General features: G+C 43.2%; 1 protein-coding gene across 2 annotated transcripts in view; it reads left to right on the forward strand.

Moving 5' to 3' along the window:
* Positions 1 to 15108, forward strand: part of LOC147014076 (polycystin family receptor for egg jelly-like) — a 127840-nt gene that overhangs the window by 111714 nt on the left and 1018 nt on the right. Inside the window, exons 21-22 of one of the 2 annotated variants that reach the window (XM_085851700.1) lie at positions 2854 to 3054; positions 4047 to 4331. In XM_085851700.1, the coding sequence (XP_085707826.1) occupies positions 2854 to 3054; positions 4047 to 4331 (486 nt within the window). The remainder of the gene's footprint in view (positions 1 to 2853; positions 3055 to 4046; positions 4332 to 15108) is intronic. The other variant, XM_085851702.1, reaches the window with a different exon arrangement.

Genomic DNA, 15108 nt, shown 5'->3' on the forward strand with positions numbered 1-15108 from the left:
GATAACTGTGCTCTGCAGAATTTTTATACGTGATTACAGACAAACAAATAAACAAAAAAAAAACATACAAGATGACTAACATATCTTGCAAAAACTTCGTTTTGGCAAGATAAAAATAAAAAAATTAAAAAACATACAAGCTGACTAACATATCTTGCAAAAACTTCATTTTGGCAAGATAAAAAAAAACATACAAGCTGACTAACATATCTTGCAAAAACTTCGTTTTGGCAAGATAATGACACGAGTCATACACTGGACATGTCAGTTTTCTACCCCCAAACAAATATGACGTGAGTCATATACCTGACACATCACATACACACTCACTAGGCCTATTAAAAATACAATCCACAGTTATAAACAACTATGTAATAAATGTATGGTGAAATACAAAAATACAACACACTTGGTGCATATTAAAATAATTGGCTATGTCATCTTTCTATATAGATCTACAGTAAACATTTGTGCACTGAAAGGTGCACCCAATTGTGGTGGACGACCCAATTGTGGTGGACGAGCGGTTAACACCGACCAGGCCGGATCGCCGAGCAGTTTTCCTTCGAGGCAAACACATGATCCTCGGAGATTATGGCGTGCATGGGACAAAAGGGTGGCAAAGACGGAGCAGATAGATGGAAGCACAATGGGGTTTATCTCGAACCCACAACAAATAGACAACACAAGCAACTTAAAATAAACACGGGGTTAACGTACGATTTGCGTACGTGGGATGTGGACTCACCAGTGCTCCTTGGTCCAACTCTCCACCAGTGAAATCGGAGAGAACATCACAGAGCGAGGGCTGCCCATCATGAACTGTACTCGCATACCATGACTTCAGGACTTTAGTTCCCGTCCAAATTTGCAAACAGATGAAAACTATCTTCAAAAATGAAGTTTAAATCAAGACAAGTCTGGAGACGGCGATGGTTCACGAGCAATGTACACGGTTCACTTTTTTTATTTTTTAACCTTCGAGGGGACGCCACGGGTAAACTGGCGGGAATCGGGAAAAACGTAAATGATGAAAGTTGTAGTACTCGAAGAGCACTACTTGCATACCAACTTTCATTTGAAACAGTTGAAAACCCAAGGAGCTCGATGCCCAATTTATTGATTTTTTTTTTGACATTTTCTAAGTTCGTGACCTTGTGACCTTGACCTTGGGATGAAATTGAAAAATCGAGCTCCGTGGGGCTATGCAGGTGCCATTGGGCTAACCAAATACCGAAACCCCTGCCAGATTCGACAAACCCCCTCAGAAAGATGTAACTTGAAATCGGCTACCCCCTAAAAACACATGTTTTTTGGGCGTGGCTCCGCCCACATTCGGCGCAGCATGCCCATTCTCCGGAAAACACAACTAGATCATGATATAAACCTCCCACCCAAATTTTATCAGGATCGGATCAAAACCCACGGAGCCATGCTCGGGACAGACAGACAGACAGACAGACACCCATAACGAATATAGTGGTCACTTACTGACTCGTGAACCAAAAATGATTTGTCGTGTTCACGCAATTTGTGTACATTCTACATTCGCACAATTTGCTAGTTTTAAAAGCAATTGTATTTTGCATTATTTTAATCGGAAGCGTCCACTGAATTTTACTGCAGCGACTGTGATGGAACTTACGTACGTAGACATGTACATAGATCAGTATGATCGCATATTGCGCACGGAAACGGAAAGTGGCAGTACAACTCTCGGCGCTGCAGTTCGGTAGAACCTATAAAAACTCCATATCGACATTGGGAAAATGATTGATTTGGTGCAGTGCAAACCTCTTCAATATTTGGTATTTCCTTCATTGCATCCATCTGTCAAAAATTAAGAAGAAGAACCTTTATAACTCACCATGTTTCGTTTGTTTCTAGTTTGTTGTTGTTTAGTTTTTCTTGTTATTGTTTAGTTTGCGATTTTTTTTGATTTTCAGGATGTTTGACAAATAATAAAAAAAAGTTTGCGGCTTCAAAAAAGGAAGCGGGCAGGAACGATTAGCTGTTTTTTATTATTATTATTCTTTGGCCTTTTTGTTGCAATAAGTGACATTTCCTTTCCAATTATTTGGGATTTTGGGTTTCTTTTTTGATTCTGTACTTCGATTAAGACGATATATGTAAGGAATGAGACTCAACCTCTGACTGGAAACACTGTCAGTCAAAACTCAAGCAAAGGTCTTGGTCAATAATTATTTAGTTTTACATTTACATTTTATAAGTGACTCGGCATTGGAATAATTAAAGCATTGGTGCATTGCCCTCACTCATGCCGGTTCAATTCCCATGCCTGTTGAGGCTTGAGGGCAGAAATTTCCGCACCTGTTAAGGATTGGTTCTTAACCATGGTAATTTTCACGACTTATTGTAAATGCCCCGATGCTTGGCCAAGAGTGTTAGCTTCAACCACCACCATTTACTATATGCATAAAGTCTTTCCATCTAATGTGTATCTAATCTAATTTAAAAATATATAAAAACTAAGCTCATATATTGATCACATGACTGTTTCTATTGAATGTTTAGTGTTACAGGTTTAGTTTAGAGACCAATTTTTCTCAAACTGTGGTCCAAACAATTATATAAGAACATACGACGAAACGGACAAAGAAAAAGGCAATTTGGGCCACAATGCCTGTTTTATTCACACCCATCCATGTCTGATACACCTCGACTGAGAATCCTTCCCCCAGGTATCATTGCACACCCAACTATGTGTGTAAAAGAAGGAGTATTTCAGCAAGTTTAACTTATTGCTTTGAATACTAAATGTATTCTTCACACCATGCAGTTTTCGTTTGCCATGAGAGAAATGTTAACGCCAACAAAATACATTTCTCTTAGGTCTCCTGAATACATACAGTGAAGGAGGATACATTGTTGACCTCCAAATCTTTGAAAACATGACCACAACTATTGAATACCTCAAAGAAGTATTCTGGATTGACTCCAACACAACTGTTGTGATGATTGAATTTGTTCTTTACAATGGAAACATCGGGCTCTTTGTTCATGCTTTGTTTACATTTGAATTCCTAACAATGGGTAAGAAACTAACACCAGAAAATCTCAAACATTCATTATATTTACTTGTGTAGTTCTCAGTATGTACAATTATAATGCAAGTACATCTATGAAGTATTGCCATTTTCATCGATAAAGTATAGCTGTGCATATTCACTGTAATATAACTATGAAGGGCATTCAAAAAGTTATATTAACGAGAGCCTCACAATAGTACAAACGAGTATGAACTATTACAGATTGCATACCCTCACCCAGACTTGTTTCATGTGGTTTTATGTCGGAATTTTATAGGCGTACTCACATTCTAATTGTACCTTTACTTTATAGATGTACTCACATTTTAATTGTAAATAATTTATAGATGAACTCACATTCTAATTGTACATACTTTAAAGACGTACTCACATTCTAATTGTACATGCTTTATAGATGAACTCGTATTCTAAATTGTATACTTTATAAACATACATTATAAATTGTATACTTTATAAACATACAATCTAAATTGTATACTTTATAGACTAACTCACATTCTAATTGTACATACTTTATAGATGTATTCACATTCTAAGTTGTATACTTTATAGACATACTTACATTCTTTACGTACTTTATAGACATACTCGCATTCTATGTTGTGTTCTTTGTCGAGGTACTGCTTGAAAAAAAAAGAGAACGTGTAGGGCCTATTACTAGCTACCACTAGGTAGCGCCTTTGTCCTACATTACACATTCTCTGCGAACAGAGACAGACAAACAAACAGACCCAAATGCAATACCCTTTCCGTTGGTGAGGGCAAATATTTTCGGAGCATTTACATATCCAGTACTGTACTTGTATATTGATCAATAATAAGGTTGTCATGAATTGGACTTTTGTGAGTATCTTGTTCATGAAACTTTTTGTAAGCTCGACATAACACAATTATAATGTTGGACTCTTTAAAATGTTCCCATAAAATTGAATGCTTCATTTTTTCTAATACAGAACATTCTCTTTATTTCCACAGGAAAGTATTTCTCTGACTTCTATTTTACATTTTTCCACCTGTACACCGACGACTATACTATGTTTTGGATTTTGATGGTCATGTACCTTGTCTACCTACTAATGACCCTGTACTTCATATTCCACGAAATCCAGAATCTCATCACACAAAAGATTCACTATTTAAAAAATGGACAAGCATGGATGAATGCTTTTATAAATATTTGCAGGTTGTCTGCCATTGTGCTGTTTTATCAAAAGATTGGCATTCAGGAAAGAACGTATGCAAGTTACAAGAATAACCCAGGTAAATGAATTAAACTTCTTCAATGTTACAATGAAGAATACATTATATATGTGTGTTGTGTAACAGCCATTAGTGTGCTCATAATCTGTATTATTCGTCGTTATGTCTGCCATATTGACCAGAAAACCTTTGAAGGAGACATATACTGATTGTGCAAAAATATTTAATCATCTTTGGTGGCATAATGGTTGGAGCACCTGCTGTGATTCTGGGAGGTCAGCGGTTGATTCCTGGCTGAGTCATACCAAAGACTATAAAAATGGTACATGCTGCTTCCTTGCTTGACACTCAGCATTTTAAAAGGACAGAACACGAGTGAACAACCATAAGTTGGCAATAATAGTGCAGGTTTTGATGGGTCTTTTGGCCTCATCCAATATCAAAGTTCCTTGAAAGGAATTCATGTAATTAAACATGTTAAAAAATTTGACTATCAGTACACACATCAGATGCATTATAACGTACTTTTCCCTTTTCTCTCCAACCCCTCAATTAACTTTCCTCGTACATTGTGGCTGTTCCGAACATCAGCCGATGAAGCTGAATGCTGCAGCAAATGTTGATTGGAATTTATCCATTTTAACAAACATGTTTCAACTCCCTCTCAGAATAAACAGCCCTGTGCCTATTTAGATATTCACTCGCTCATCTCTTGGGAATCAGCTTTTCATTATTAATCTTCTTTTTATTCTTTTCCTCCTCTTCCCTTTATAAAGGGTGAGGTCCGTTGGCACCACGGTTCTGCCCTGCCTTGACCACAATAATCTTCCACCCCCTTCTGTCCTCAGCCATCCTAACAATTCTCCCATCTCAACTATGGTCCACCTCTTTTCCTCCTTCCTTTCTCCCTCAACCTATCCGCTTTCTTTGCCATTCTCTGTTCCCCCATACGCACCAAGTGTCCAGCCCATCTCAGCTGGCATTTCACCAATCCCCCCATGAAACTCATCTGCACACCCATCAGCTCCCTCAGTTCATCCATGCTCCTTCTATCTACCCTCTTCACTCCTGTAATCCTCCTGACCCAGTTGATCTCGCAAACCTGCAGCCTCTGTTTTTGTCTCTCTGTCAGTGCCGCTGTCTTCAGACTGTAAAGGTAGCTTGGCGTAATACATGGCACCTTGCCTTTCAATGTTCTTGATGTCTTTCTGTCTGTCATTACTCCCTTCACTCTCCTACACACATTCATACCCACCTGAATCCTCCTCCACACCTCTGCCTCGGACTTACCATCCCCAGCCACACTGTTCCTCCGAGATGCTCAAACCTATTTCCCTGCCTGATCTCCTTCCACTCAAACCTGATATTCATTTATTTTCTCTGCTGCATGACCAAGATCACCTCAGTCTTCTCCATAATCATCTTCAGCCCATGCTTCCCAAATGCCTCTTTCCACTCCCCCAGTACTTGTTGCATCTCCCACCCACTCTCCACCACAACAGCCAGATCATCCGCATACAGCATCCTCCCCATACTAGCCCTCAAGCCCACCTTCCTGTTTACCAGCTCCATCACCATGATAAACATGAGTGGGCTAAGAGTGTTTCGCTGCCTCAAACCAATGTTCATGCTGAACTCCTCAGACATCCTAGGACTCTTCCCTTCAGGTCAGGTATGGGAGCATGTGCCAGAGCAGTGTGTCGCTGCGTCCACTTTCCGCCGGTACTCCAGGGGCCTCCGTTTGGCCATCCCCCAGGCAGATGGCTGGCCCATCCCCATATCCTTGAGATTCTGCTCAAACTGCTGCAATCATAAAGCACATGGTCGGCCCATTGGCCTCCTCCACTCACGAGATTCCATCGCTGAGAGAATCTGGTGGGCAGGATCAGCGTCAAATAAACAAGACACATGTCCATACAACCGCAGCTGATGCTTACGGACAATGGAGGTAACAAATCTCATTTGAATCTCTCTCAGCAACCGCTTGTTGGACAAAAAGTCCGACCAACGATAGCCAAGGATTCTCTGGAGAGACCTGGTACCAAAGGAATTAAGTCTCCGTCTCAGATCCATGGTCAGAGTCCAAGTCTCACATCCATAGAGCAAGACTGAAAGCACCAAGGCCCTGAAGACTCGGACTTCCGTCCTCCCGCAAAGGAACTGACAGGGCCACACCCCATGATCCAGTGAATCCATGACTCCCCAGGCCCAACCTAGATGTCTGTTGACCTCTGGCTCACAGCCAGCAGAGACATGGATATCACTACCAAGGTAAGATATCACTTTCGTGTAAAGCCTGGACACACGTGCTCAAGCAGATGGTGGCGAACCCAATCAAGAATTATCCGAGCAAAGACCTTGCCTGACAATGACAGCAGCGTCAGCTCGATAATTGTTGCAGTCTTGACAATCACCCTTCACTTTCCAAAGAGGGACAACAACGCCCTTCTTCCAGTCAGTTGGGAGGATGACTGTGTTCCAGGTAGAGCACAGAACTGCATGCAATGACAAGTACAGCATTTCCACTAGCCTTGAGAAGTTCAGCACCACCCTGCCACACACTACCACAATCTGACCCGGGAAGTTTACCCTGTGGTTTTCCTCCTATCATCAAAGATTGGAGGTCCCAAAGGCTTTGCCCCAATCCCGTCACCCGGTTAGCCGCCCTGCTAAGGGCAGCTGAACAGGAGGTACTCCCATGGAGTGGGTCTTTAGATTATTTTGTGATTTTCGTAAGTTTTGCAGAATGAAGGGTTTTACGGTGGCTGGAGTGCAAATCCTGCCACCAACCTACAAATAAAAAATAACCCAACTGCAAGAGGACGTCCACAAATACAGTTGGGCACTTGATATGGATGACCGTTGGATCACAAGGATCTTCTCCGCCCTTTGACAGGTTTTGTTTTTAATACTGCTGGGTGTCCATATCATACACCCTCCTCACCATGAAACTTGGTGGGGGAGACGGTTTAGTCGCTGACAACCCGACCATGAAACAGGTTAGTACAGGTTTACATGGTACCTGTTGCAAGTCACAGATCTAATCTGACCTGACCTCTTCCCTTCGTTCCCTTGTATGTCCCTTCCACCAACCTAACTTCTGTTTCTGGCACTCCGAACGATCTCGGTGTCGCCATCACCATTTCTCTCGGGACAGTGTCGTAGGCCTTCTCCAGGTCCACAAATCCCAATGCCATCTCACCTTGCACCTCCATCCTCTTCTCCACCAGCTGTCTCAGTGGGAACATCCCATCCGTCATCCCCATACCCTTTTTAAACCACTGCTGTCCTTCTCAGATCTCCAGCTCCACCCTCTTCCTTATGCTTCCGTCCAGAATCCTCTCCATCACCTTCATTACATGACTTAGGAGCGTAATGTCCTTGTACTTCCCCAGATCTTGAACATTGCCCTTCCACTTCCATATTGGCACAATTAACCTATCCTCGACTCCTCTGGAATTGAACCCTTTCTCATACATATGTTCAACAGTCTCTTCATCCAACTGAATTCGGACATGGTCCCCGGGCTGCAGAATTCGGACCAGGGAACGTTGAGGTGGCTGGCCTCATCGAAAATTGCGCCCCTTGGAGATTGAAAAGAGCCAGGAAGCATGAGAGCTGGTCTACAGGATTTCCATGTGGGGCCCTACCACGTCGGTGGTACAAACCAGACCCCACTGGGTCTGGTAGTGTGTGGCATCCCATGTCCATCAGGGTGCAGGCCAAGCAAATGTCTCAGACCATTGGGGTGGCCGGACCCTGGAGGGGGTTGAGATCTCTGGGGGACTGAGGTGGCTCTTCCCTGGCACCTGTATGGGTGCGATGAGAAGTCCGCTGGGGAGAGTTGTTGCGGGTCGCACCTTGGCGGCACCACCAAAGTCCAGTGAGGGCTTAAAGAGGTGACCGCCTGGGACATACAGCCTCTCTCTGAGGCTCCAGGAGAGCCAGCATGGGAAGTCCTACCATGCTGGGCTGGTCTATGGAAGCAGGTCCAACCACATTGACCAAATACATGCACAACCCACCAAATAACCAATCAGAGCATCTGTGAAAAGTTTACGGAGTTAAATTAAAATGATTGGGAAAGGCCCAGAGAGGCATGCATAACCTTCCACAGGTAGTCTGCCAAAATTAATGGCCTCTCATTTTGGGAATAGAGCCCTGGGTTTGAATTGGCAGTTTTAAAGAGAGAACATTGGCTACAGAAGGTGCTGCTGATATTGAACAGGCTCCCCAGTGATTAATTGTATGACACAAAATGTACCATTCCCCATTGTTATGACTTCCCATGCTTTGGAGTATGCAGGTGAGTTGGGGAATTGGTATGGGTGCATATAAAGAGTGGCCATGGGAGTCAAATATATGGACCAAGTGAAACGGGTAAAATGTGGTTATATGGGATAATGTTTTGTTGAAGAAAAATAATTCCATCATTAATTGTTTTTTTTTGGTGATTGTGTTTAGTGTGAACTAGCAAATACCACTTGTTCGTTCACTGATGGGGATACTAAAGGGGGAGGAGGGGTGGGGTAGGGGGAGAGAGAGAGAGAGAGAGAGAGAGAGAGAGAGAGAGAGAGAGAGAATGAGAGAGAGAATGAGAGATGGAGAGAGAGAGAGATGGAGGGGAAAAGAGAGAGAGGAGGGATGGTGAGTAACGAGAGGTGTGGGAGGGGGTTGGGAGTGAGGAGGGGTGTGGTAGCGAGGAGGGGTGTGGCAGCGAAGAGGAGTGTGGCAGTGAGGAGGGGTGTGGCAGCGAGGAGGGGTCGGGAAAGGACAGAAAGTGTGAGGTGAGAGGAAGGGAAGGCAGATGTGTGGGGGAAGCATTCATTAAGATTCATACTATCTCATCAAAATCATTCTGCATAGAATAACAGTGAATATAGAAACAAAATAATGTCTGAAATCCATTTTCTACCGATCATACTATAAATATAACCTGGAGACAAACACCGCCCGGACATGTCTGGAGACAAAACCCGCCGGACGCATCTGGAGCCAATCCGTCTGGACACAAACACTGCATGGACACATCCAGAGATAAAATCCCATGCAGACACATCCGGAGACAAACTCCTGTCCGGAGACAAATTTCCATCCGGATACGTCTGGAGACAAACTCCCGTCTGGACATATCCGGCGCCAAGCTGTCCGGAAACAAACACCACCCAGACGCGCCCGGAGACAAACACCGCTTGGACACGTCCAGACACAAACACTGCCCTGACGCGTCCAGAGACAAACACTGCTCGGCCACGTCTGGAGACAAACTCCCGACCGGACAGATCTGAAGATAAATACCATCCGGACACAAACCCCGGCCAGACATAACCACCGTCCAGATATGTCCAGAGAAAGATACCGGTTGAGAAGGATACAATGAGAGGAGAGAGAGGGAGAGAGAGGGAGAGAGAGGGAGAGAGAGGGAGAGAGAGGGAGAGAGAGGGAGAGAGAGGGAGAGAGAGAGAGAGAGAGGGAGAGAGAGGGAGAGAGAGGGAGAGAGAGGGAGAGAGAGGGAGAGAGAGAGAGGGAGAGAGAGGGAGGGAGAGGGAGGGAGAGAGATGGAGAGAGAGGGAGAGGGAGGGAGAGGGAGAGAGAGAGAGAGAGAGAGAGAGAGAGAGAGAGAGAGAGAGAGAGAGAGAGAGAGAGAGAGAGAGAGAGAGAGAGAATATGTTATGCTTTAGGAACAACACACACATGCACGCACGCTTGGCTGATATCGGCATTTTTGGGGGAATCGGCAGGTTGGAGTCAGTGTAATTACCGACTACAGTACGTACTGTATACAACCCAAAAACTTTGAGTAGATTTCACCAAAAAACAACGTTGCATTTATATAGACATTTCAGTGATATGCTCACAAACATTAATCTTTATAAACAGCTGTGTGTGACCGGGTGGGGGGGGGATGTGGCTCGGTATTTAGATAATACTTTAATACGGTAAACGGCTCAGAAATTGAGTGTTATTTCACAACTTGCTCAGAATGACAGAGCACGAACAACTCGATCAGGATGACGGAGCACGAACCACTCGCTCACTATGACAGAGCATGCACCACTCAGTCAGGATGATGGAGCATAAACCACTCATTCAGGATGATGGAGCACGAACCGCTCGCCCAGGATGACGGAGCATGAAGCGCTCGTTCAGGATGACAGAGCAAGAACCACTCGTTTAGGATGACGGAGCACGAACCACTCGCTCAGGCTGATGCGGCGAAAATCACTCACTCAGATGACATGGCAATAACCACTCTCCTGACGTGGCACGGCAAAAGCGTCCCCAGTGAGTGAACGATTCTCTCAGAATGACGTCGGGCGGGACCGCTATCGACTGTAAAGCGCTCGATAAGTGGCTTCATCACTCAAGAAAGCACTTCAATTAAATGGCTGATGAGGATCGGCTGGCCAGGTTGTGGCTGCATACCATATAGGATCCCTTTAACTTTTAAGCCGGTCTTCACTGCGCGAGCATCAGTTAAAGAAATAAATTGAATTTGTTCAAATAATGACTTTATCCACAAAAGAGTTGCTGTTGAATGGAGAACAACCCTGGAGACATCGCAAAGTTTAATCGCCCGTGAAATAAACATTGCAGATAATCCGCCATGTTGGCTGCTTCTCTGTCCATGCGTCACATGATGCATCGGTTCGTTGTCCGTGCAAACATTCCAACTTTATCTTAAAACATCTGTTTTTCACCAGATTTGCTTCGAATCCTTGAAGAGTACCTCGCAAAACCTCCGAAAATATAGACACAGATCTGGCAGACGCTATTGATAAGCAGTCCCTCTGGGGGACAGGGTGTGACATCAAGCAGGGAATGCATCGAATCATTTGTCTCAATGACGCTGGTTAATTTTGCCACATTCCTAAATATTTTGTTCACTCAATATAATTCTCCAAACAATAGAAAAAGACAAGTTTAATGCTTTGGAAATTTCACATTTTCTTGTGTATATATATGGAGAGGGAAGGGACCATCGCCTTGCTTGCTTCAAGTAAATAGGTAGATAAGCTGAGTTATAAGACTCGTTATTTCTTCAAATTATCCGATTTCACTCCAGATTTTGACACTTATTTAGTCCGGACGATATCCGATCCTCAAAGCCGAAAAAAATATTTTGATGATATGCTTTAATTAATCCGTGAGGGTATATCATGGAAAATTTCATTATATAATGCATGAAATCACTCTAATCTCCTAATTTGAAAACTACGGCACTTACAAAAGCAATGTACCCAGCGATTTGTAGCTGGGATGAACAGGCGTTTGATAATATGAGTGAGGAAAGTGAAAAAAAAACTTTATCGGTAAGAAATCGTTGCAGCCTGTTCCAAGTCAAGGGATGGTTGAGCAGGCCAAAAAAACATGGTGGCTTCAGACCCCAACGAGGTTACCTCGGATATGCCTGAAGACCCCATAGAGAGCTGTGATCAAGGATGCATCTGATAACGGGTATAATTAAATAAGGCTGTTAATTATCTTCAAAAGGGGTGTTTTAATTACCCCAAACACCCGATTTTCAGTCATGCACTTCCTTGGAGTTTTCTTAGTATGCAAGCAAAGTTTCAGGCTGCTAGATTTCGTGGGTTTGGAGTTATGGAGGACACACACACACTGACATTTATTAGTATAGATTGCATTGATTTAGTATGTATGCAGGCCATGGCAGGTAGGGACACATCTTTTCGTGTGTACTAAAGTTTTACATAGAATGCATGGCAGCTGTGGAGGAATCATTGTGTGTAAGGTTCATGGGTGGGGAAGTGGTGCATGTCTGCTGGTGGATAAGGCTCTAGGCAAGAGCAAGGACTGTGGCCCCTTGCCATGCCTCGCTCCCTGTACCCCAGCTTGCAACTGCAACTGGAAATTGGAGAACCAACCGAGAGGAGGGTTGGATCAGTCAGCTATGGGGCAGGAAGACCCATGATGACCATGAATAGGCCAAAGAGTGCCATTTTGGGTGACCTCTTCTTATTTGGACACAAACCTATCTGGTGACCTCTTCTTATCTGGAAATTAAATGAGTATGAATATTATCTCGCGGGGTGTACAGCAAAAGGAGCTGTTGTAGGCTGAGCGACAGGAAGTCAAGGGAGGGGGTAGAAAATGTCACAAGTTGGCAATAATAGTGAAAAGGGGATTTAATGAATAAATAATTACAAATACGAGAATAAAATCCAAACATTAAATGAGTATGAATATTATCTCGCGGGGTGTACAGCAAAAGGAGCTGTTGTAGGCTGAGCGACAGGAAGTCAAGGGAGGGGGTAGAAAATGTCATAAGTTGGCAATAATAGTGAAAAGGGGATTTAATGAATAAATAATTACAAATACGAGAATAAAATCCAAGACACCGAAGGCACTTCACACCAGACTCAAGAACTTATGGGGAGGGAAACGAGAACGAGCTCTGGTGGTGTGTGGACGAAGCAGGGAGGTGAGCATTCATGATGAAGGCGCACGGGCAGGACGACAAATTCACAGGGGCAAGGTAATGGAGGAACATGGGCAGGATGAAGACCAGGTGAGTAGGGAGAATAACGAACAGGTGACAACACCAAGCCCCTTCTCCTCAGGAGCGAACCAGAACCAACTCTCCACCACGAGCCAACAATCTGGCCTATCCCATTTTTCGCGATCTCCACGCTTCTCACATGAGCCAACTCCCTCACATGAGCCAACTCCCTCATACGAGCCAACTCTCTCACTGCACCCTCTCGTCAGAGTCCCTTTCACCTGCTGCTTGCAAGGCAATCCAAGCCCATCCCCTTTGGGTATGACCAAAATCCACCCTTCTCAAAGGCCACACCCAGCTCTCACCCAGTGACATCATAGGAGGTTGCATGTATATTTGCTTCACCTTATACCCTGACTAATGGACCACCCTCCATTTGGTGCACATTTAAACAAGACAATTCTTAAGCTAACATTTCCCTGCGTATTATCTTGAGATTTCTGGATACTCATGCACAGCCCATAATAACCTACACATTCCTAATTGTTCTAAGGTAATATCTACCACCCCTACAAACTGAACAATATTTACAACTCGAATGGCACTTGATAGAGCACATACCTCCACCAGGCTGAAAAGTTTACGTTTTGTATCCCATTGATACGAGATCTGCATCCGGACCTAAAACAACATCGAATTGGCTTGTCCTTATCACCTAACCAACTCATCCACCAAGTTTTGTCATAACCTGTCCACAATGTTTTGAGATATCGTGCTATATATTGTTTTTGGCCCAATCTCTCAATTGGGAAGAATCACTGAAAATCCTCGTATCCAGATCCAGATCTGGATCCTCACCAAAATTGAATAAATTGGTCCTTGTCACACACTCAACCTACCCACCAAGTATCCTCCGAATCCATAACTTTTTGAGACACCGTGCTACATATCAGTTTTGGCCTTATCCCTCAATGGTGAAGTATCTTGATCCAGATCAGGATGTTCACCAAAATCTAATCTATTCATCCTTGTCACACACACAACCTGACAATCAAGTTTCATCTAAATCCATCTGTAACTTTTTGAGATATCCTGCTCACAGACAGACAGAAACTGTGGTGAAAACATAACCTCTGTCCACCTTCGGTTTGGTGGCGGAGGTAATAATAATATTAGTGATAATCTGGACAACAACATGGCTGAATGTAAAGCCTTATAGGAGGCTCAGTGAGTGTGAAAATATAATTTTAAGGTGAAAAGGACTATAAATAAAATTGGAACTCAACTGTGTAGAATGGTGCACACCTTCACATGACTCTACCCCACCCCTCTCCACCCTTCCCACCCCACCCTCCCTACCCCACCCCCTACCCCACCCCTCCCTACCCCACCCCCCCTACCCCACCCCTCCCTACCACACTCTCCCCTAGACAGTGGGTGTTCCTGGTGTGTCAAATACAAAACTATTTATCAACTAATTTTGAAACATTAATTTAGTTAGCCACATGGCTCCACCAGTACAAAGGTTGGGTATGTTGATAAAAAAAAATATGATGAGGTTGTAAAGATTTAGCATGCATTAGGAAACAAGAAAATACCTTTGAATTTTTTTTACAAAATACTCCTGTAATCGTATTAAAAAAAATTATTTCATCATTTTTGTGATGGTATGAGAGAAAGTTGGTAATTATTTGGCCCAATCATTACAATAATGTTGTAATGCAATGTGAAATTCGTAACTCGATTTGTGACAATCCAGAACTCAAACTCAGGGCTGCTTGTTCATGCAGCAAAAGCTCTATCACTGAGCTATGGAGTTGCCAGGATGGAATCAGGTATTTGTGGCATTAACACTTCAGGCTGTAATAGCTGACGTTTTACATGCATGCCCAGATGTGCACTTTAACGTGTGTATATACAATCATATACTCACAACATTGTTCAGTGTAATCGATATACGTGAAAGTGCATTTTTGGCTCGTGAATATGGTTATTCTCTTCGAACGACTCCAGATAAAAGTTGACACAGGATGGTCTCTTGCCCTGTGTGGGAGTTAATTGCCAAATTTATGATTGTAAACAGGAATATCCTGACCAACTATGCAGATTGTGATATGGTATATGGACACTGAAATTATATAAATTAATTCGATAAATCTTTGTGAAAGCATTACAAATCATTTGTCATATGTTTTTCAAGGTTGTTGAGGATAACAAATTGTATCAAAGCTTGTAAAGGAAGGTGAACAATAAACACTAGTTGAAGATCATGTCTCAAGAGTTTCACTGATTAGATTTTTTTTTTAAATCAGAGATAGTAGAACAAAGTGATTCCTGTGGATGTAAATCATGCTTTGTTGAGCATGTTATAATAGC

Source organism: Eptatretus burgeri, chromosome 13 (assembly GCF_056783735.1).
Source record: "Eptatretus burgeri isolate ZD-2024b chromosome 13, Ebu_testis_v1, whole genome shotgun sequence".
Lineage (NCBI taxonomy): Eukaryota > Metazoa > Chordata > Myxini > Myxiniformes > Myxinidae > Eptatretus > Eptatretus burgeri.